This window comes from Hirundo rustica, chromosome 2 (genome assembly GCF_015227805.2).
Source record: "Hirundo rustica isolate bHirRus1 chromosome 2, bHirRus1.pri.v3, whole genome shotgun sequence".
NCBI classification, from domain to species: Eukaryota; Metazoa; Chordata; class Aves; order Passeriformes; family Hirundinidae; genus Hirundo; species Hirundo rustica.
The window spans coordinates 97,764,481-97,786,731 of NC_053451.1; the positions used below are offsets into that span (position 1 = coordinate 97,764,481).

General features: G+C 37.0%; 1 protein-coding gene across 4 annotated transcripts; it reads right to left on the minus strand.

Moving 5' to 3' along the window:
- Positions 1–1,189: 1,189 nt before the first annotated feature.
- PNPLA4 (patatin like phospholipase domain containing 4) lies at positions 1,190–21,734 on the minus strand. 4 transcript variants are annotated; one of them, XM_040056555.2, is made up of 9 exons: positions 21,569–21,734; positions 20,357–20,662; positions 19,527–19,653; positions 16,121–16,272; positions 12,442–12,536; positions 12,138–12,273; positions 8,897–8,962; positions 3,841–3,993; positions 1,190–1,985 (listed from the first exon to the last, which is right to left on the minus strand). In XM_040056555.2, the coding sequence occupies exons 2-9, from the start codon at positions 20,513–20,515 to the stop codon at positions 1,854–1,856; spliced, it is 1,020 nt and encodes a 339-aa protein (XP_039912489.1). In that variant the 5' UTR covers positions 20,516–20,662; positions 21,569–21,734; the 3' UTR covers positions 1,190–1,853. The 4 variants fall into 4 exon arrangements, with proteins under 4 accessions (XP_039912489.1, XP_039912490.1, XP_039912491.1 ...); XM_040056554.2 differs by having other exon boundaries at positions 1,191–1,985; positions 16,121–16,305; positions 21,569–21,733; XM_040056556.2 differs by lacking the exon at positions 21,569–21,734 and having other exon boundaries at positions 16,216–16,272; positions 20,357–20,491.
- Positions 21,735–22,251: the final 517 nt, after the last annotated feature.

Consider the following 22,251-nt stretch of genomic DNA (forward strand, 5'->3'; position numbering starts at 1 on the left):
AGATCACTAACTAATTTTCAACTCCACTTATTTAGGACCTGGTAAGGAGGACTCTCTAATATCTTAGGCTTTTGTGAGAAAAATAAGGTGGCAAGGATCCTTTTTCAGCACACCTGATTTATGACAGCCTCACAGAAAATTCCAGCTATTACTCAGGATAATTAGCTAGTAAAGATCCATATCACCTGAAGAACTTGTGAAGTGGTAAAAACCCCCTGAACTTCCTCCATTCAAAAAGGATCACATTCACACCCTGAAGAACAGAACTATTGTATATAGAAACCAAAATCTAACAGGCCCTGATCTTGTCAGATTTCTCAGTTTCTCTGAGTGAAAAAGAACAGTTTCAAGATTTCACCAGAATTCCAGGGCAGTTATTACCATTGAATCAAGACTTTGACCACAGCAGATCAGCATGAAAGAAGATATTTTTTTTTAATAGCATTATCTACTACTGCAATTCATGCTGGAAGCTACTGTCTGTACAAATGAGAATGCAAGTGGGAGACACACAAAGGTAACTTATTTCAGTTTTACATGCAAAAATGTTATCCTACTATCTGAAAGTCATGCAAGCTATCCTATATACAGAACCCCATGCATTTAGAAACAAATGCTGTCCTAAAATAAATATAAGCTGCTTCACATAATCTTTTTATATTTATCAGTAACAGTAATAATTAAATCTCTGCACATGATTTCTAATGTGATGCAGTCTACATATTCATATAAATCTGGTGGTTACTTGCTGAAGAGGCTTTCAAAAAGCTATAAGGGTTTTTTGCTTAGCTTCAGGTTTTTCGGTTGATTTTAGGAATTCTAATATTTCATACATGCTTGATTCAACCTCTGATTTTGAATTATATATTTTTTTTACTTATTCATAAATCAACTTAAGCCCCACTCTTATAAACCAAACACTCTGTTTTACATAAAGAGTTGAAGATTTTAGCATTTGGGCACTGAGACATGAAATCCTGAACTTAAGGTAGTCAACGCAATGTGAATAGTAGAGTAACAAGATACGTGAATCTGAGTTCATTACCAATTGACTCTCATCAACTCCACCCCAGTAGACTGATACTAGATAGTAAGATCATCATATCATTCCAGGACGCTTGTAAATAAACTCTTGACAAAAGTTTCAAGAAAATATATTTATTCAATTTTGGCATAAGAAGAAAACATAATAAATAGAACAATTTTTTACACCCTCCTTCACAATTTATTTTTATATAACATTTCTGCTAAAAAATTCAGCAGTATTTAAAATTTTAAAATAAAACATTTAATTTTCACAATAAAAGAACTTTTAATGTGAAAAAATACATAAGAGTGCAAATGTTTTATTTTCTTGTGGCTAGTACTTAATTTTCAAGTCCTTTACAATAGTGCAAGTTATATTTCAAATCAGTAACACTGCAAGCATCCAATTAATATGCAGAACTAATAGGCAGAATTCTGTTAAGTGAATAATACAGACTGTAATTTTTCATGATATAACATCAATTCTCCTCTCAAATAACACTGAAAAAGACTTTTCCGAATTTCTGAAATTATGACAACACAAGTTTTTTACAAATCCCACACTCAAGTCCCCAGTTGAAGCAAAATGAATCTAAGTGGAACCTCCTCAAAACAAGACATCCACCAGGCACGTCCAGCTCCAGTTCTGACATGTTTATACAGCTCCGTGGAGTGCAACTGATACTTTCTCAGCAGAAGCAGATGCAAATCCATTGGGATTCTTATTTTTATGAACAGGAACTGGGGTAGCAATCCCTGAGATTCTCTAGGATGCCTGTAGCCCTGTTTTGACAGCCAAGATGTTTTGCTAATTTTCTATGAGTTGTCTACTCAAACCAGTTTTCTTTCAATAAAAAGCGTACAGCATCATCAAAGCCATTTTGGTACAACAATTCCATTTTCTCCTGGTCTGGTGGGAACAAAGCTTGATTAAGTCTTACTAGGTTGGCGAGAGACAGCTGCAACAGAGCAAGAAGCCATAAATCAGTTTATTAATGCAATCTAAATGTGACTGTTCTGTCATCTGTTTCATGGAGCATATGCAAAATGAAAAGACCAGCATGGCTGTGTGTACACCAGGAACTAACCACATCCAGGGTCACTGTTGAGTGCCAGGACAAACTGGAACAGCCCACACACACAGAGTTAAATTCGCAGCATGCAAGACAGGCTGTCTGCCTATAAAACTGTCCAAAGTTTCTGAAACACCTGAGCTTTGGGAACACTCCTGAAACTGTCTCGCAAAGTGGTAGCTGGCACATGTTAAACTTGTGCAAGGAAATATTTTGACAACTTAAAAGTGCAAACAACCACATTCTTGGGAACATTCCCAGGCAATGTTTAACATATGAGTATAAATGTAGCTTGTACTACCAACAACTTAAGAGCTACTCAGCATCTTAAGTGGTCATTCTGACACCTAAAAATATTTTGGAGCTTTATTCTTGAATACAGACTTTATTCTTACAACTGACTAAAAATATAATGATATTTAATAATGTTCACAACATTTTTTTAATATATTTAATAGTTAGCCGCATTATTATAAACAATTTTGCACAATAATATCAAAATCATCTTCACTATCTGAAGAAAGCAATTATTCAAATTCTGACACTAGGAGATGGAGACAGAAAACTATTCACATTCCAATATAGATAAATGAAGACGTACAACTCTTCAATTTATGAAGATTACAACACTGCTGAAATTAAATTATTCTTAGTGATCATATTCACAGCCCTAAATGCAGAGGTGCTTCAATTTGAATAGTTTAAGATGTTGCCTGGGATTAGGCACAAGTCTGCACATGACCCCAGAAGCAATGTAACTGTGCAATTAATTTTCTGTCTCTAAATTAAACTGAACACCAGCTCATTTTTATCCTCTAGATACAAAACACAACCAATATACAATGATTGTATATATTTCCAAGATATATGAATTAATAAACTCGTACTTCATGATCTTCACCAAGTATTATCATGCTTAATATCTCTAAGTGAAACATTACAAAGATTCAAAAATTGGTCCAACTGAGAAAGGTGTTACATAACACTAATTTTAGTAAAATTAAGAAAACATTAAAAACCGCATAGAAAGGAAGTTTTAAAAAGTACTTATGATTGTTAATCTTTTTTTCTAATGGAATATTGTTGACCACTAGGTCTATCACTATTCAATATTTTCTTTTAGCATGCTGAAGAAAGCAAAACTGTGGTTAAAGTTTGAGAGAAAAGCTGAAAAGACAGAAATGTCAATGATGCAAAGGAGACAATAAAAATCAGTCTCATATTTCAATATACAGAAATGTTTCTGCAACTTCTAACAAAACTTCTGGAAAAGCATTGTAGTCACAAATGTTGACAAGCCCTCCTGTCCAATGCAGTGACAAGTCATGGTATATATACCATTTCAAAATGTACAACTTAAACTTGCATTTTAAATTTAGTTAGAGCAACTGATTTCAGTTAAGTATGAAGAAATGCTCTGCAGCTGTCCTCTCCTGAGGTATTCCATTTTATTTTTTTCTATAAACACTTTGCCTAGTCAAAGACAGGTTGTAAAGCAAACCCAGTGTTAACTGAACAGCCTGTTATAATTTGCTCAGTTTTGTACTAGATCAATGTTTTTCAAACTTTCTTTATCCTACATTCTCCTCGTGTTTAAGAAAAGTTTTAAACTCCATTTGCAAAACAGAAAATACCAAAACTTTACATAAGCTGATATGTAAGCATGAAATAGGCACTCAAATATGAACATAACTGCAGAAGTGCTTTTTAGTGTTTTCAAGGTAATAAACAAGCAACTTACCATCATATCTTGTTTTGCCAATTTAACATACAGGTCCACACGCCCTTTATCTTGTGGGCAGATATCTAACCGACCGCTGAAAGGGGAAATTGTCACAGTTCTTCCAACAGGCAAGATAGGAAGGCCATTGGTAAGGCCACCATCGACCCACTTCTATGGGAAAACAGAAATATTTTCAAAGTAACACCAGTACAGTATGATCATAATGCAATACTTTACCCTTGCTGACCCTGCCTCCTCTGCTCTCAAGAAAACTTACAAGTTTCCCTCTAAGAATACAACGAATAAGCTTCAGCATGTGTCAAGTATCAAGGAACCGACAATCTACAAGCAGAGACTTGAATCAATGAGCATTTGACATGATGTACAAATTTGGTGTAATGAATTTACCAAGCTACTTATAAGACTTTTCAGTTTATTAAAAAATAAAATGCCCTTGAGGAAATTTTTCTCAACACATACACAAAAAGACAAGACTGTTAATATTACACATAAACAATATCATATAATGTAAACTCCTCTAGAACATTATTTTGATGACAGCAGGAGCTGTACAAACTGTATGTGGAGGTACTCTTGACTGCAGAAGCTAAACCATACGTGACTCCTCTATTCTGTGATTTTACTTGCAGAGCCTCATTTCTTAGATACACTACACAACACAGCAGCAGCTAGAAGGATAAAGATGGGAAGGAGCTGAACAACTATGACATAAGAGGGAGCAGGCCTAAGTCTGCTGCAAGAGTTGAATATGGTCAAGAACGAGATCTAGGGGCCAAATTCCATTGCAATATAAACAGCACAGCTGCAGCATCTCTTGTTAATGTATTTATACCATCCTATTTCTTTCTGTGCTTACAGGCATAGCCCAAAATCAACACCAGTCTGCTGGCTAGATGGATTCACTGACATCACACATGAGGTCTGTTGAGCAGATGCATCTCAGTGAACTTTACACGTCTAAAGTCAATTAGTAATTCTACACTTCCTTTATCATCAAGGGAGAGAAAACACTTCTAGCACATGATTCACCTTATCATAAAGCAGGTGTTTATATTTCACTTTAATTGTGCTGAAAAAGTATTTTTGTCTTCACTAATTATAAAGGAAACAAACATTAACTATGTAAAATGTAGACTACTGCAGACACGCAAAGCCAGGCAAGCAGAAATGTTGTAGGAATAATTAAGATCCACCTCAGCGTTTCTTAAGAGTTTTACCTCCAGGATATCATCCTCAAGTTAGATTAACACAGACCACTAAGAAGAAATGACAAATTGTACTAGTAATCTTCAGCACCAATCAAGCAAAAGACTGCTTTCCTGATGTAAGTGATGCTCTATGTGACCATCATAAATGGCAAAATAATGCCAGTTTTGCATCACGATTCCTGAAAACACTACAGGAACTTAGTCACAAAAGTTTAAAAAACAAGCAACAACAACGAAAAAAAAAAAACTCAAACCAAAAAAATCCTCTCACAAAAAGTAAATTGTTGGCTCTTGGCAAGACACTAGCTCTCAGTGTAGGTACTGCTATACAGGAAGCATTAACTCCAGTTACAGTGTTTGTTCTTCAGAAGCCCCTGAGATTCTCAGAGGTTCATCGCCTTTATAGATCCCTCTCAGCTGTGTCCTTTACTCTCACTTAAAGCAAATCTTATTTTAATTTTACACAGACTTCTCCTAGTGCCACATTTGACTTCCCCTGTGAACTCCAGTATCTGGTGACGTGCTGAGTTACTCTTCAACACATGAATACATCGCAAGGGGCTAGTGGTGGTATCTATCCATTCATCTGTGTATTTGTCTGCATACACAGCCTCCCCACAGCACTCTTTTCTTCACTCTCTCAGATCAGTTCTATGCTCCTGATCTCAAAATCTAAGCTACAAATATTAACATTTAGTAGTTTCTATGGCCCTTTTCATCCTATTATTTCATTATATGCTATAGCACCTGACCCTTGACATTAGCTGATGACAGTAGCCAAAATATACCACTAAATTCCTTCACTCTGCACAAACATTTGATTTTTCAATGAGGAGTAGATCTCTTCACCTTAGAACAAGAGTAAAAAAAGAGAATTCCAGAATCATTTAAAGCTATCTTCCAGATTTCTCAGACTCCCACTACAGCTTTGCTGTGAGCAAAGCTGCAACATACTAGAATTTCTAGCACCAAGGCTTTTTTGTGTCTGTCTATAAATAGTAATTTATTATTGATTTATGTGCAATGTTCCTTGGAGTACTAAATGTCTTTTTGCTGCATTTCCTACAGTAGAATCTGTGTGTAAGCCATGTCAAAGACACCATAACAAATGACATTACTGATGTTTTTCATAAGTATAACTTAGTACTTTTAAAACTCAAAAGTTCTCACATTTTTAAAAATTATGATTATTTATTTTTCCCCTTCCCCCCTTATGTAACTTCAATATTTACTTGAAAATGGAAATATTTACTAAGGCATGGGCAATGCTGTTAATTTAACACTATTTTCTGTATATTCTGTTACTTTCTTTTGAGAGAAAACTCCTTTTCGCTCAAAAATATTTTAGCTCATGTTTCCTAGTTGTAAAACATTTATAGAACGTTTATTTTCTGCAAAAAGACAAGTGAAGCATCAGCTTTTCTTAACTGCACCACTCAATTCTTGAAAAATGCTTCTTAGCTGATGAGACAAATTCCTGGTAGCTTCTGAAAGCATTTCATTAATATTCTAGAACAATGCAAAACCAGAGAAAGTTTTGAAATAACTTGCAATGAAAACCAAACCAGACAACAGCATGAAGGCTTGGCCTAACAGAACCTACCCATTTAGCAGCAGAGGGTTTTTACCAAGATATTCCATGAGAACTACAGTCACACCAACTACAGACTCATCAGCAGACACAGCCAACTCCATCATCTGCAGATCTTTATCTGTCTTGAAAATTAACCTTGTCAGAGACTCAGAGGACACCAAACCAGGTCAGAGAAAGATAATGTCACATGGAGCAAGTTTGCACTAGTGTTACTGGAAGCTCAATTCCAGGATATCTGAAATCCCCAATCCTGGCAATAAACTAGTCCTATCAGGTTCAGGACATTAACAGACTATAAATTCTCATATGTCATCTTAGACTTTATCAGATTATTTTCTGGCTCATTAATCAGAAAACATACTATGAGCAGACTAATGTTCTGTCCATACTAACATGAAATCTAGCTTATTCATCCCAAGAGTCCTGCCTGCAGGCATGCATATTTACACGTAAACTAGCTAATCCCCTGTGAAGCCAAATGCTTCCCCAAAAAATACTCTTCCTAAAAATAAAACTAAAGTGCAATGTTTACCCTAGGGTTCAATCTCTAGGCAAATGGGCAGGTTAGCAACACATTTGACTAATTCAGCAAAAGCGCACCATACTCCCTTACTTATCTGAACAATGCTAGCTGATAACACAGCACAAGTAACACGGTGAAATACATTCTAGAAACACTCCTCGGTCACCTGGTGATGTGTGTGCAGGTGACACGTGTAGCCCAGAGAAAATGCAGATCAATTGTTCTAAAGTACAGATAAGGCCAGTAGACTCAAGCAGCTAACAGGAAGTAATCTTGATTCCATGCTGCCATGGACCCATGGCCTAAGGAATTTACCTCTTGAAACCAGGGTAAATGCAGACAGACAGAACCTGGTCTGCTACATGAAGCTTTCTGGAAACTTGGAATATGATGCTCTTTGATAGGTGACCTTGCAGAGTCAAATCCATACCCAATGCACCTTACTGGGCTGGTGCTCGTGTCTGGGCCATGACAGTACATTCCATGTATTTGGCACTACAGCGTGCGCTTGGGGGCCCCTGCCACACACCCACACATCCTTACTACCCACGACTCCAGAACAAAGAAATGCTACTGCAAGTGAGAGCTCTCACCCGGAGCTAAACATCTGGGACATAAGAATGCAAGTCAGAAGCATTTACAGGCAACAGCTTTCTCAAAAAACACCCCCAAAAAACCTCCCCAGTCCACAGATTCACTGTTTTATAGAATCTGAGAAAAGTCAGGGCAGACGTGCAGAACTAACTATTACAACAAGTAACAATAAACGAAAGCAACCTCATCCCAGAAACCACTTATTCTGAATTTACTAAAGGAGAGCAGCAAGAAGCTTTGGGAATGACATGAAGCTTTCAAGAAACAGAAGAACCAATTTCCATGAAACTTTCATTGATTTAACTTTTGAATGCAAAAAATACTCAGGAATGAGAACTGTCCCCTAGAAAAAAGTCTGCAGTAAAATACTACAAAGCTAAAATAAAAATCTAAAAAGGCTTCATTAAATATCACAGTATCTATGCAAATCATAATAGAACTGTTCATCCAGTAAAACGGGTTTCAAGTAACTTTTGGACAATGCTCTGAGCCAACTTTTCAATTTCTTAATTGAAAGAATACCACAAGAAATTTAATAATGACATTTTCTTCCCTTTAACTTCCCTTTAATGGCAGAATGAACCTAAAATAGCCATATATTCCCTATTGAAATCGTACAAGCAACATATAGACTCAATCAAAAAAATTCCAGACCCTGGGAAGTTGCAAGCAGTCTCCATTTAACTCAAGCAGTCAAACAATACTGATTTAAACCCCTCCAGTATTTCAGCTGATATGTATTGCTGTATCTATAATTCTAAAGCTGACAAGCTTTCTGATATAATGACTACCTAGCTAGCAGCAAATACATATGGTTTTGTGGGGTTTTTTGGCGGAGGGGCTGTGACCGTTATAAAGGTTCTAGAGGCCTCATTTGTATGAATGGGGAACTGAAGTATCATAAAGAAGAAATAGCCACTTTCATGCTTTTAAAATTATTCCTAAGGTGTTAAATATGTTTATGTGAGAAAGACAAAAAAGTTGTAGGAGCTAGATGAGTAAAGACAACTGTAAAAAGGTTTTCCTATAAGAAATACAAAGTATAGTATTGAAGTTGCTTTCCCTTAAGACAAAATAGTTACACCGTAAATGAAGAACATATAAAAAGAAAGTTTGTAGCCAATGACAAATTACCTGTCCTTTAAATTCCACTGGCTTAATTCCTGCATACACTGGTATAAAACTACTTGCTAGCAGGACCTAGAGGGAAGAAAGCAGAAATCAAGAAAAAAAAAAATTATAACCAAGTAATTTAGAACCAATACATATTTTCACATATATTTTCCAGTCAATATATTAGTTTTACATAAATCCACTGTCATCTCAAAATGTGTTTTTGTTGTGATGTGTCAAAATGTGATTAAAATTATTCAACAGGGTTTGGGGGTTTGTGACTTGACAGTGACAACTCTCAAAACAAAATATCAAAAATTAACTCAATGATTAATGTGATTTTAGAGTATGGACTTAGTTTTGCACAGTGTGAAGTAAATCTATGGTTTTCAAGAAATTAAATATGCATATGATGAAAAAAAGCAGTATATTGTTAAAGAAGAAGCTGACCAAGTCAGTCTGTTAGCATATTAATACAGTGTTTCCTTTTCTAATACACCCGATTTTCAAAGTTTCAAAAATACTATGAACATCCTGGAAAGTCACATATGTATAGCTGCTTTCAATTTTTATTTTAATTTTTTTAGACCAGGACACCTCTTCTGTCATGTACAACTGTACACACACATATATCTTTCTATCCATTCATAACAATACCTATGAGACAGTGTGGATATCTCTATACCTCTGTATCCACCCATACTGATATGCAATCAGTATACAGCATTTCCAGAAGAGGTAAATGCATGGACAAAGTGCAGTGTATCAGAATTTTTCATCCAGCTAAATAGGGAGAACATGCACATGCTTGTGTGGTGGCATGGACGACCAACCTAGGGAACAGAAGCAGGTCACAAACTGGTGCATACACTGTGTGAAAGATGAACAGGTGCAGAAAAAAAAACCCAAATCCATAGAGATTATGAAAGAAAATGCCTGAGCTCTTTTGGCTGGAATTACATTTACTCCTACAAAATTTAAGCTATTTCATTATTAAACCGCTCTGCTCCCCTAACAAGTTTTAATTTAGACTGTGTATGTTTATGAGGTCTTCGACTCCCACTTTGAGAACTGCTTTCCTGCCTATTTCTCTACCGAGTGATGCAGAGCTTTGCCTGAGCTCAGATAAAAAGGCTCACGCAGTTTTCTAATGTGAAACTGCAGCTATTTCTCTACCAAACAGGCCTTTTGCTCACAAAAGCCTAAGACAAGATTCCTAAGTTCCCAACATTGACTTCTTCTCCAGCCCAGCATCTTTTTCTCCTCTCTTCCTCAACTCCATCCCATTGACATTGGCCCTTCTAAACTAAGAAAAATGTGGAAAAAAAGATTTAGTGAATGGAGTCAAAACCAGGTGACTCCTGCAAAGTTTGAGTTCTTTTTAAGAGGACTGAAGAAAGCAGTTTTTCTTCTTATAAAGTCACTTAGATCTCCTGAGAGAAGAGAGACGGGACAAGTATGAAGAACAAACACTCAGTATTTCTTACCACTAACAGACCAGTGTGGACTTTTAGGCACTGCCTTACTTTCCCAAACTATTACCAGTGTCCTGTGCCTTGCTCCCTCACAAACACACAAATCATGCCTCCCTTCCTCCTCACCTGCAGTTTAAGAACTGCAAATCTAGGAATGCTGATCCAAGATGATTGTCTTCACATATAGTAGAGACACTTCTAAAGTGGGAGATTATTACCTGCCTTTCCAAGTCCACAGGAAATAGTAAAAAAAGACAAAAGCTTAGCATTATAGCAACACACATTCACTTTAGCCATTATGAAAAACTCTGGAACCATAAGGCTTATTTGTTAAACATTGAAACCAAGTCTATATGAAGTTGAAAGATTTCTGGCAAATTCTGCTGTTTAGAAAACAATCTGCCCAGCAGTACCTTTATCTATGCCTTGGATGTAGGTCAGGCCTAGGTATGATACAATAAAATAACCTAACAAGCTCTACCCTCCCTGCTCCTGTGGCAGCCACCAGCATTCAGACAGTTGTACTCATGATATAGGCAGGGCTGCGGGCATGCACAAAAACAGGTATTAGGAGCTGGACTGAAAGATCAGACAACATGAATGTTATTCCAATGAGCAGTTATTTGTAATTTTATTTCTATTACTCCAACCCTACTGCTACCATAGAAAACAAAAGAATAAAACAGAAATGGCTAAATCAGTGAAAAAAAACCCATTGAAATAGTAGTAAAATATACACATTTCAAAAGTCACCCTGATGCTTCTAATTGTCTCCAGGTTAGATTTCACTGCAAAAACACATAAAGAATAAAAATCTCCATGCTTGCTACCATTGTGCACTATAGCTAGAAATAACAGTGCATAACTTGAAATAAACTTTTCACATAATTATATTTGCATGACAAAGTCCGGTAAAGTTTGAGGACTGTCTATGTAGAATATAAATGGATCAAAATTTTTAAAAATATACTTTAAAGGCAAACTCCCAATGCACACTTTGAGGTTTTACTAACAAGTGTAATTTTTTTTAAAGTGATAACTATAAAGAAACCCTTATTAGCTCTAAGCATCCACAAGGATAGAGAAAGAAGGAATTCCTTCTTATTCTATTTTCTCCTTTATTCTGCTATATCTTATTATGTCTTCCACTAAGATACAAGCAATTTCTATAAAGAAGATCTGCTTCACATGCATCTGAATTGCTCCTACCATCTCATACCAGCTTATGCATTCAATCCTGATTCAAACTTAAAATGTGGCACTCAGATGAAGAGAATGGCAGTGAAAGATATACTTTCCAGCTACAGTTAAAATGCAGCTTATATGCAGTACTTAGCATTACTTTATAACCATTATCCACAAACACCTGTAGGAATTGTTGCATTTTTTTAAAAAATTTCCTTTACTTTCTTTTGTGATGAAACATAATGATATCAGTGAATTAAGAGATGCAAACATTTTCACAACATTTTTAGACTCTCTACTGAGTTCTCATTTACTGAAGCAATTAGTTACCTGTTACTTTTAGAAACACTTTGCATACAAGGTAGAATTTGAATTACCAATGAAGAAAACACCCACAAACACCAAATAAATTTTAGCAAAGTTTGTGAAGCTCTAGGATCAAATTCTGCTTTAAACATTGTTTATATTATACTTGTAGCGTGACTGGGAGAAGTGGATACCTGAATGAAACAGTGATTTTACTGTACAATTAAAAATAGTCTCTTAAGCCTTGAAGAATCTCCAGTGTTTTTATTTATAACTGCCATATTCAACATGATTACCTTAATGAGGTCCTCCCTGGAGGCAAAATTTGAAACCAGGTGATTTTCCCCACTCTTTGAGTTAGTGACTGACACATAGAGCCGGTTCTCAGCTATCTCATGAACATCAGAAGGAAGAATAGACTCTATGCCCTCCCTAGAGGAAAGAAAATGCTCAGCATTACTCACCACTTTTATCTAAAACCCTTGCAAATGCACTAGGGGTGAGCACCCCACAGCACAGAAGAAATACACAACCTCTCCATTTGCATTTGGAGAGTTTTCTAATGCAAGAATTATCTTACAGAAGCATTAAGATAGGTACCTAAGTGTTTTCATAAAATCATAACCAGGCGTTACAGCACCAAAGTTCAATCTTCTGACTTCCTGTGCAAATCCATAGGCAAAGTGCTTACATTTCTGGAAATGAAAAGCATTAACCATTAAAGATGTTTAAGTGATGGGAAGCATGTTCATCTGCAGTACCTAAAATACATTGGAGGCTAAAGCTTTAATAAAAGAGTTATTAGATCAAACTAAAGGATTTTCCCATATGTGCTTGGTTTGTAACAAGACATGCATAAAAAAATGTTGATCCTTTTCTAAGGATTAATTTGTAAGGAAAAAAAAAAAAACCCTAATGAAAAAAAAAATTATAAACTCCAAGGATAGCACTTAAACAACCAAGGAAAGCTAAAGGCTATTTTTCTGTATACTACCACAGCTAAATAATCAGTTCCCTAGATCATGCCATTACAAGAACAATTATTTAGTTCAAAATCTAAAGCCACCTTTTATTTTAAGGTCTACTTTAGACCTTAAACCAGACACCAGTACCTTAAGATGTTTATAAGCAATAAAAAAAATAATAATAAAAAAAATTACAATGTCTTCTCACTAATGCAAAAAATAAGCTACTAGGAAATACACATATTTCATTTAAAAAATACTATACAAGTATTTAATGAATGGAAAACTATGATTGATGACATAGGAAGAAAATAAACTGCAGAAAACCAGACAACTGATTCCTGCACAGAGAACCTTTTACGCAAGCTGAAATGCCCAGCATTAATGACTGCAGAAAAACAGCTTGAAGTGTGAGTCATAAGAACTCCAATGGGACACTAAAGGAATTGGCATAATTTATTTTTCAGCCATAACATGCTGAAACAATGAATTATGACCCTGAGTGCTTAAGACTCACTATTCGGTATTTCTAATCCTTTTTTTACCCTTTCATGCAGGCTTTTCTAATGATTTTAGGGACTTTGGAAAAAAACTAAATTCAATTGGTACTTTATAAATTCACCCACATTCACCTATATAACCACATGAATAAAAGATAGTTTGGGATTCCTGGATTATTAGGTGCATAAAGAACAAATATGTTGCCAGTAACAAAATAAATGACTGAGTGACTAAGGAAAGGAAAGGGGGAAAAAAAAAAAAATATATATATATATATATGAATGTATCCCACGGAGGAGGAGGATACAGAATCTATTGAAAGGAAAACAAGGAAGGAGGTGGAGTGAGGATGGTGAGGATTAGCATGAGATCAGAGCCAGTTAAATGAAGGAGTTAAACTTCCTCACATCACCTGTGTGACAAAGCACTCATCTAAGCGGAAGACAGAAATGCAGTTCTGGCATCAGGTTTCTTTATATGGATACTATCTTTGTATCTAAGATGTTTAAATAAAGCTATGGGGAGCTAAGAGTACCAGACCAGGGGAATGACACAAAACTACTTTCCATACTGCAAGTGCTAAGAATAGACTGTATTAGACTCTCAATTTCTGCTCTCAAAAGGGACAACTTCTTAAAGCTAATTATTTTAGAATCTGAGTGCTAGAAGCTTTAAACAATATATCTACATTTTAAATAATCACTGAGACCATGTTTAGCAACTGTAACTGCTTGTATTGAGTTAAGCAAACTTGATATCAAACATGACCAAGGTAATTTTAAAATAGTTATCTATCCATAACTAAATAAATAAGCCCCCTTAGAATTCTCAAGTCCCACGCCTTTACAGTGACAAAAATCCAATATATGATAGAAACTGTCTTAGAACAGCAAAAGCCAAAACAATAAATCTTTAATGTTACATTCTCTCCAAGATAAGGACAGATTGCGTTACAGCTTTGAGACTGGGAGATGCAGAAAGGCCTAATTATGGCTTATCTAACATTGCCATCTCTGGAGAGAGGGGGGAAAAAAGAAAAAAAAAAATTAACTGATTAGGAGCTACATTTGTTGAAATAAAATAATTCAAGCTAGAAATGTAGTAATGATAATAATATAATTTTCCTGATATGAAAAGTTAATTCTATTCAGTACAGAACACTGCCTTTACTTAAATACCATGAGAATTAGAATTATTCCCACTGACAAAAGAACTCTCAACTTTCCATTTAAACAATACAAAAGAATAACTAAAACGTACACAAAAGAAGAAAGTACTAAAAAGTTCATGAAGATTTATTTAGTTTGCAATAATATGACAAATTTTCAAGAAAAAAATACAACAGATTCAATGTAATATAGACTTAATTTCCATAAACAAAAACTAAAAATTGTTCTAATATTTTTACTTAGAAAGATCTTTGTACGTTGGACCAGGATGAGAACAAGGGCTCATACTGAGGGTCTGCAATAAGCAGGAAAATTTCCTTGGGCTAACAAAGGGTTGCCATGCTCACCACATAGGAAATTAAAGTCAGAGATACACATTATAGCAGGCAAACTTGAAATGAACTACCAGTCAGAGGTGACAGAATGGGAGTAATGACTGCACAGAATACAATGACGTTCTCTCCAAACAGAGTGGAACTTGCCTAATACCAGGTCATATAAAGAATGCTTGCAGGGGAGTGGGGTAGGGGAAAGAAGCCAGGGAAAAGCCTACTGCTGAAAGCGACAGAAGTATAGTTAATGCTGCAAGCTGAGTTCATATCCCAGCAGAAATAACCAACTAACAAACAGAAAGATCAGTGGCAATGCGGGGTTTGGCTGGGACTCTTATTTGAATCAATTGTAGTGAAATAAGCTAGGTCCCAGAGAAAGTTATCAAATGCTCACTTGGAATGAAACATTAAGTGTAACTTAGACCAAAAATCTAACAGCTTGTTTTCCCCACAATAGTCTAAAATACTAAAGAAATACTAAAATTTTGACCATGCCTGGTCCTCTACATTTATTACGGCAAAGTCACTACATACGGTACAGGAGGGCAAATCAGCCTTAACCTATGGGGAAAGCCAGGCAAATAAACATCAACCCCCCACCCCCGTAAGGTTCTCCACAGGATCTGTAACACTGTAATCACTGAATATAAGCTTGCTGTCTCTGCTTGACATCATATCTAAGGTGAGAAAGGAGTGGCATCCCTGGAGATGAATCAACCCAGACATATCAGAACAGAATGCTGTGAGGGATAATCCTACAGGGTGCTCTTAAGGCATGGGATGCACTGAGTCTAAAGGAGATGCAAAAACCTTTAATGCTACTCAATGGTGCACACGCAGCAAAAAAAAGATCTGAGCAGGTGGGGTTGTTTATGAAGACACACTCCATCTACCATTTTCATTTCCTTTCAGAAAAGATTAAAAGGGTGGCACTATGCACTTGTTTAGCAAAGCCTATTTCTAGCCAACAGAACAATGATCTACTTTGTAGTGTACCATCACTAAGTAAATATACATTTTGGTAAATTAAAGAATACCTGTTGCCTACAAATAAAGGTTCACACACATGAGATTTTACACAGCTTAACATATAAAGTTCATACGAAATATTTTTATCACTAACATTTTTGCTCATGAGTCAGAGATGTGGTTAATGAAAACATAATACAAGAGTCCTGTTCCTAGCAAGTAACAAGAAGAAATTAACCAGACACAAAATATTTTAATAAACTTAATGGAAGGTGATTATATATATATATAAAAAGTCCTTTGAAAATTATTATGGCCTATACCTACGAGGTTATTAATTTACCTCTATATTTTCTGGCACTGCTAACAAGACAGCGGCAGCCAGAGATCCCGCAGAAGCTCCCGCAAAAGCTTTCACATCTTTCAGTAACTTCTTACCATGCCTGTGAAAAGCAGCTGCTGCCCCCAAGTGGTAAATGCCCAGAAAGCCACAAGCTGCAAAGGACAGGTTGATGTGCTTCATTTGGGCTGCGGAAATAGCGTCAGACAGAAAAAAATTGTCTTGCAATATACATTCATTCTTTCTGCATAACATATTCTAACTATATAAGAAAACACATGTTATTTGAGAACAGTAAAAGCTTTTGATCACTAAATGCATCAAAAAATCAGTAGTTAGTTTAGTATCTCCAAAACCGAAAACAACTCTAAAATAATCCTAAGTACAAATCCTTTTCTAAATCAATCAAAAAGATATACCTTTATATACAACATAACTACATATTTTCATCTGATTTGTGGAAGAGTAGCTACAATTATCAGTTACTGGGAGTAACCACTACTCTCTTTTGAGTGTCTGGATACATGGCATTCACTCTTTCATGTGTGTTAATTTCTTAGCACTTAGATCCCACACTTTTCTGCCTCCTTCATTTCCCTACCCAAGAGACAAAAAAGAGAGATTATTGAATGAGTATTCGAATCAGTCACTTGACTGACAAAACAATTCAGTGGGAGAAGAACACACGAGAAGAAAAAAACAGCGCTAAGATTTCAAGTCAAGGAATACTGTTCAAGAATGCTGCTAGTCTCACACTCTGTAAAGAGTAGACTAATTTCAAATCCAAAAATTAACACAATATAAAAAAAGACAATTTTTTTACTTTTGGTGAACAGAAATACTTGACCCACTGGATTTGTATGGTATGCAATACAACATTGTTTTACAGATTCCCCAAGAGAACCTCAAATTAAGGGTAGCAATAGCATAGCTGTGTTACCCAGACACTACACTTCTACTAATTAGGACCAATTCCCAGGTATACATTAAGTATTTGTCATATACACAAAAAAAAAATTTAAAATTCCTCAGTACAAATGTTAATTGGCAGATGACATTCATGCTCAAATGACAGATCCACTGGTTACATCTAGCTGCATGACTGAGAAACAGGGTATGCACATACATCTATCAACCTCTAAGTGAGTAAATAATGAGAAAGAAAAATCACTGGATCATAGAGTCATTCAAGTGACTTCCTGCCCAACCTTCTTATGCTTAAAACAGGGTCAGCTATCAGATCAAATTTGGTCACTCAGGGCTTTACCTGGTTGTTAATTTGAAAGTCTTGTAATGTTTAGCTCCTAAGTGATACCTAGCATTTGTCTGTTGCTTGGTGAAACAATCATTTCTTTCATTTGTTCAGAATATTAAAATCAGTAGAGTATTGCAAATACTCAGCATTACAGAGAGGAAACAGAACATTAATATCTTCAATCAGTACTATACATCCACCTACAGGAAAGTGGATGGAACTGAGGCCTCTCCAACAAATCTGTAAAAAAGCACTTAACCTACAAAGGATGCACATGACAAAGATGAAACAGATAAATAGGAGTCACGGTTCTGTAAGGAACAATTGCTTCATAGATACTGTTAAGCAGTGTTGCTTCACCTTACAAACAAACCGCTGAGAAAGAGGAAAAGATAAGAAAGCATTTGTTAGATGAGTGTCTTATAAAATCAGAAAGGCAAGTAATAGGAAACAGGACACTTTTAAAAGAATTCTTGCAAATATGTCATAGCATCACTCAATTTGCAAGTTATAATGGTGTATTTCAGACAAAGTATGATTCAAAAATGTCTTTTGCTTTGATGATCTGATAGATCGCTGCCTTTTTGATAAAAAACAATATAGTATAATTATAAAAATTCCAAAGAGGAAGAAGAGAGAAAATCAATTAAGGATACATTATTACTATTCCTTGACAATTTCTTACAAAGTAACAGAAATAGGGCATAGTCACATGTGGAGACAAACCACTTCCTTCAGCTGCCAGAGCAGAGAGGAGAAATCTTACTACTTAAGAAATAGCATGAAGCACCTGTTTCACAAGACTTCAAAACAAATATTCTTAGAGAGTTTAACATAAATTGTGACTATTAAAGATATTAATACCTATTAACACAAAGTTGTCATATTGGCATGTCTTAAGAAAACGTATCAATGAATCTCGAAGATGCACAAGTACATTTCAGCTGGACAATGCACATAATGTAGAGATACGACATAAACAGGACAGAGCAAACACTCCTGCCACTGCTTTTCATAAAATGTTGTCATCTTAGATGACTGGAAGAATTCAAAATATAAAGATTTCAACTGGCCAAGGGGATAGAAATGCTTCTGTTGTCTACAAAAGAAAAAAGAGAAGCGTAAGAAAAGAGATGTACAAGAGCACTGGGGCTATTCAGTTTCATTATTCTGCAGATAATGCAGGAGCATTCAGGAATAAACATAAACCTAAGAGATCCCTTTAAAAGATTACCACATCTGCAGGAAAAAAAACAACCCACTGGTGATTAAAAATCTACTGGGAGGTGGGGGCATTTCTGTTTACTCAGCACTATCCCATCCATTTTATAACGCAAACCTTCAAGAGAATGTATATAAGGAGATAAGGCTGTACAGAAAAATTATGATCCAGTACCACACAGCTTTCTGAGGATAGGTACTGTCTTCCTGCTTATCATGCACATGAAATAGCACAACAGTTTCTCATAGGGCTGCCTTCTGAACAATGTAATTACAGAAACATTGTACCATCCCAGTGTCCTAACCTGTCATAACCACCTCCCTGTCATCCCACTTGTAAACAAAAGCTGAAAATGCCCAAAGCAACTGAGTACAAACACCTTTACAAACAGAATCTAAATATACATAGAATGCAAATGACCAAACACCCTGAAGCACAGGAACTAAAATGTATGATGCATAACAGCACATCTGAGGATAAGTTATTTGCAACGAGTGACAAAACCAGAAAAGTCACAGAAAAAAAACTGTTTAGCTCGGCAGCACTGCTAAAGAAAACGTCATAAGGGTAACTACTAATTTACCCGAATCAAAAATCACCACTGACAGAGAAATGTTTGTTTTTTCACAATTCTTACAGGAAAAAAAGTGCACTAGCATAACAATTCATAGCCTTCAGTGAATATAAGAGTTTGACAAAGTTGACGGAAAAAATTAGTAAGTACATAATCTAAGCAGCCATTAAGAACCTTAAGAAAATCACAAGTCTTTGCAAACTATAACATTTACATACAATCCCCTTAAAATTAAAAGAAAGAAACACATCACATGATACAAAACTTTCATATTAAGATTCTAGACCTTGATCCTTAAGATGTCAAGAGGGTAGGGAAAGCTGACTTCTCCAGAAGAGAATGGTAAAAGGTTCAATACCTTGTAATGAATGTTGTCTCCCATCACATACTCCACTGGGACTTTTTCCAACAGCTATTTTGGTTCCCTCTGCACTAGTAGCCATTCTGCTATCAACTACCGATTGTTTATCATTTATCTTGGAAACCTACAATCAGCAAGTCAGACATATTACCATTAAAAAGAAAAACAACAGCAGTATGACATTATTTGACAATAATTGTGAAGTCATCTAGATGAATTTTGCAATTGCTTAGCCACCATGAAACAATTCAAACATCAATGTTCCACAACTTATGCCTGCAGCAATTTTTATTTTAAAGATTAACTAGATATTGGAAAACTCTGCTATCTGGATATGCTAGTATCCAAAATGAGCTTTGCTTTGTGTCCTTTACTGCTATTTTCATTTATATCTACAGATTTTTTTTATAATCAAACTCTTCTATTTTTATCCTCCTTTACCAATCCATTTCCTTCTTACCCTGTTGCACAACATTGCATCTGTAAGTCATTTTTCAGAGAACTCTGGTCCTATTCTTCACTTAATGACTGTCACTCTAACTAATCAGCCTGTCAGTTATCCTGCACTACTGTCTGAAGTACAGTTTGAAGAAAATTAACGTTTCTCCCCAACTTAGAACTATCAGATGCAAAAATTCACTCTGAAACACAGGTATTCTAGCACTTATTGATGCCTGCCCCTTTACCTTGATAAAGTGAAGGCATCTTCAATTCAGAATTAACACTGCAAAATCAGAAGCTTAGCTCTGTAGAGTCTAAAATGAATTATTGTATCACTGTTTTTATGCATATCACCTGTACCTTTAGAGAATCACAAAAATACTTACCTGGAATTTAACTCTGTTATATGGCACTCTTACAGGGCAATAGTTTGGAATTCCAATACAGAACTGCTGAGTTTTGGAAAATATGCAACTACACAGTTGGCCTTCTTTCACCTGGAGCAACAGTATTTGAGCACTACAAAGTTTTTTGGCAGTCCACATTTTAGTAAAAGTGATCTCTGGATATAGATGATGTGGTAATCAAATTGGTACTCGCAGCTGTTTTACCATGAAGTTACAAAGGAAGCATCAATAGGTGAGCTTGGATACCATAAAAGCACACGGCAGAAACTCTCTTTTAAGCATAACCTGTTTAAAAGACATTACGAAAAAGAGAAAAAGTAGTTGAAAGATTCACATCCAGACCTTGATATTGTAACAAGGTCATCCCCACACTCATCCAGCCCAAAAACACAGAGGCATTAACAGCTGATTCACTTGAGAATGAAAGTTTTGTTCAGCAGCTCCTCTCTCTCCCCCTCATCAGCCCCCTCTGGTACCGCGTATCCATCACTGACTATAAAGTCAATTGTTCATTTCACAGACAGGAAGAAGTAAAATTGTTAATAACAGAGAACCCCAAACGAATAAATCGTCCCTTAAGATTAACAATGTGAATACACTGCTCCTTCTACCTCAGCTGAAACTAGCAGATGCAGTGGATCCAGCACCTTCAAACAGCACGTTCATTAAAACGAAGAGCCGATGTCAAGACCCCAGTAAGAGACACTCCAGCATGCTGGCTGGTACAAGGCAAGCCTCGTTATCTTCTCTGTTACTAGAACAGCAGAGGGGTTACTCACACACCCAGTGTAAGCCTGGTAAACACCTTGACCATAAAGAAGAATGTATGGAATTATGCTGGTTCAGACGAAAAGTAGATTCCTGCCTGACGAGCACTGCAAACAACCCCACTGTGACCCTGTGCCGGAGAGGTCTCGGCGGAACACCGCCAACTTCCAACTTAATCCCAACCTAGTAAGTGAGTTAAAGGTTTTCTGTTTCCTCTCGTGTGCCATGAGATCAGGCCTATGGTACGACTGGATTTTTTCCTACCTCCGCTTTTGTTCAGCAAACAACCAAAACAAACAAGCAAAACAGCCGAAACGGCGAGACAAGTTTTCTAAAGCTAGCAAACACAGAACGTGAAGTGACAGCCTCGGGGCGCTCAATGCCAAAGTGCAGCCACCGCGCCTTCTAAGCTTGGACACTTACAGCAAGCGGGCGATTCCTACGCGGGACACGGCCCTTCAAAGGTCAGTCACCTCAACCCCGTCCCGATCGCCCGCTGCCTCCCCGCAGGCCTCCCGGGGGGCTAACGCGGCCTCCGCGAGGCAGCGGCGGCACTGTGCCCGCCTCGGCCCCACCTTCCCGGCAGCGGCCCCGCGGCAGCGCCGGCAGCGGCCGACCTCGCTCGGGACCGGGAGATCGCGGCGGGTCCGGCCCGGCCCGGCCCCCCCTGCGCCTGCGCAGCGCGGGCCCGGCAGGAGCGGCGGGGCCTCGGCCCGCGGCCGGCGAGGCGGCGTCGCCCCGCCTTCGGCACCCGGCCGGCGGCGCCGGCCCTGCCCGGCCCGCTCGGGGGTTATCGCCGCTGTCGTGTGGGCGGTGTCCGCACCCTCAGCACCCTTGTGCCGAGCGGCGCTCCTTGCAGCTGCGTCCTGTTGCTGACAAGGTGGCCTAGGGGCAATAAAGATTATAAAGATAAAACATTACTTTTTTTTTTTTTTTTTTTTTTTTTTTTTTTTTTTTTTTTTTTTTCCCAGTGTTTCCGTTGTACGAAGGTGAATCCACTCAGCCTTCTGTCAGGCCCGAGCCAGAGCAAACACGGCACGCAGATTCAAGATGCAGCCAGCAGTAGAGGAAGAAGCCATGCTTAAGAGAGGGCAAAGATGCCTGTG

Excerpts from the sequence above, each read along its gene's own strand:
- PNPLA4 (XM_040056554.2), bottom strand. The coding sequence starts at position 20,515 with ATGTGGACTGCCAAAAAACTTTGTAGTGCTCAAATACTGTTGCTCCAG. Across the intron at positions 12,537-16,120 it reads CAGTGCCAGAAAATATAGAG|AAATGTAAGCACTTTGCCTA; the intron begins GTAAATTAATAA and ends TTTCATTTCCAG. Across the intron at positions 8,963-12,137 it reads CCAGGGAGGACCTCATTAAG|GTCCTGCTAGCAAGTAGTTT; the intron begins GTAATCATGTTG and ends TCTTCCCTCTAG.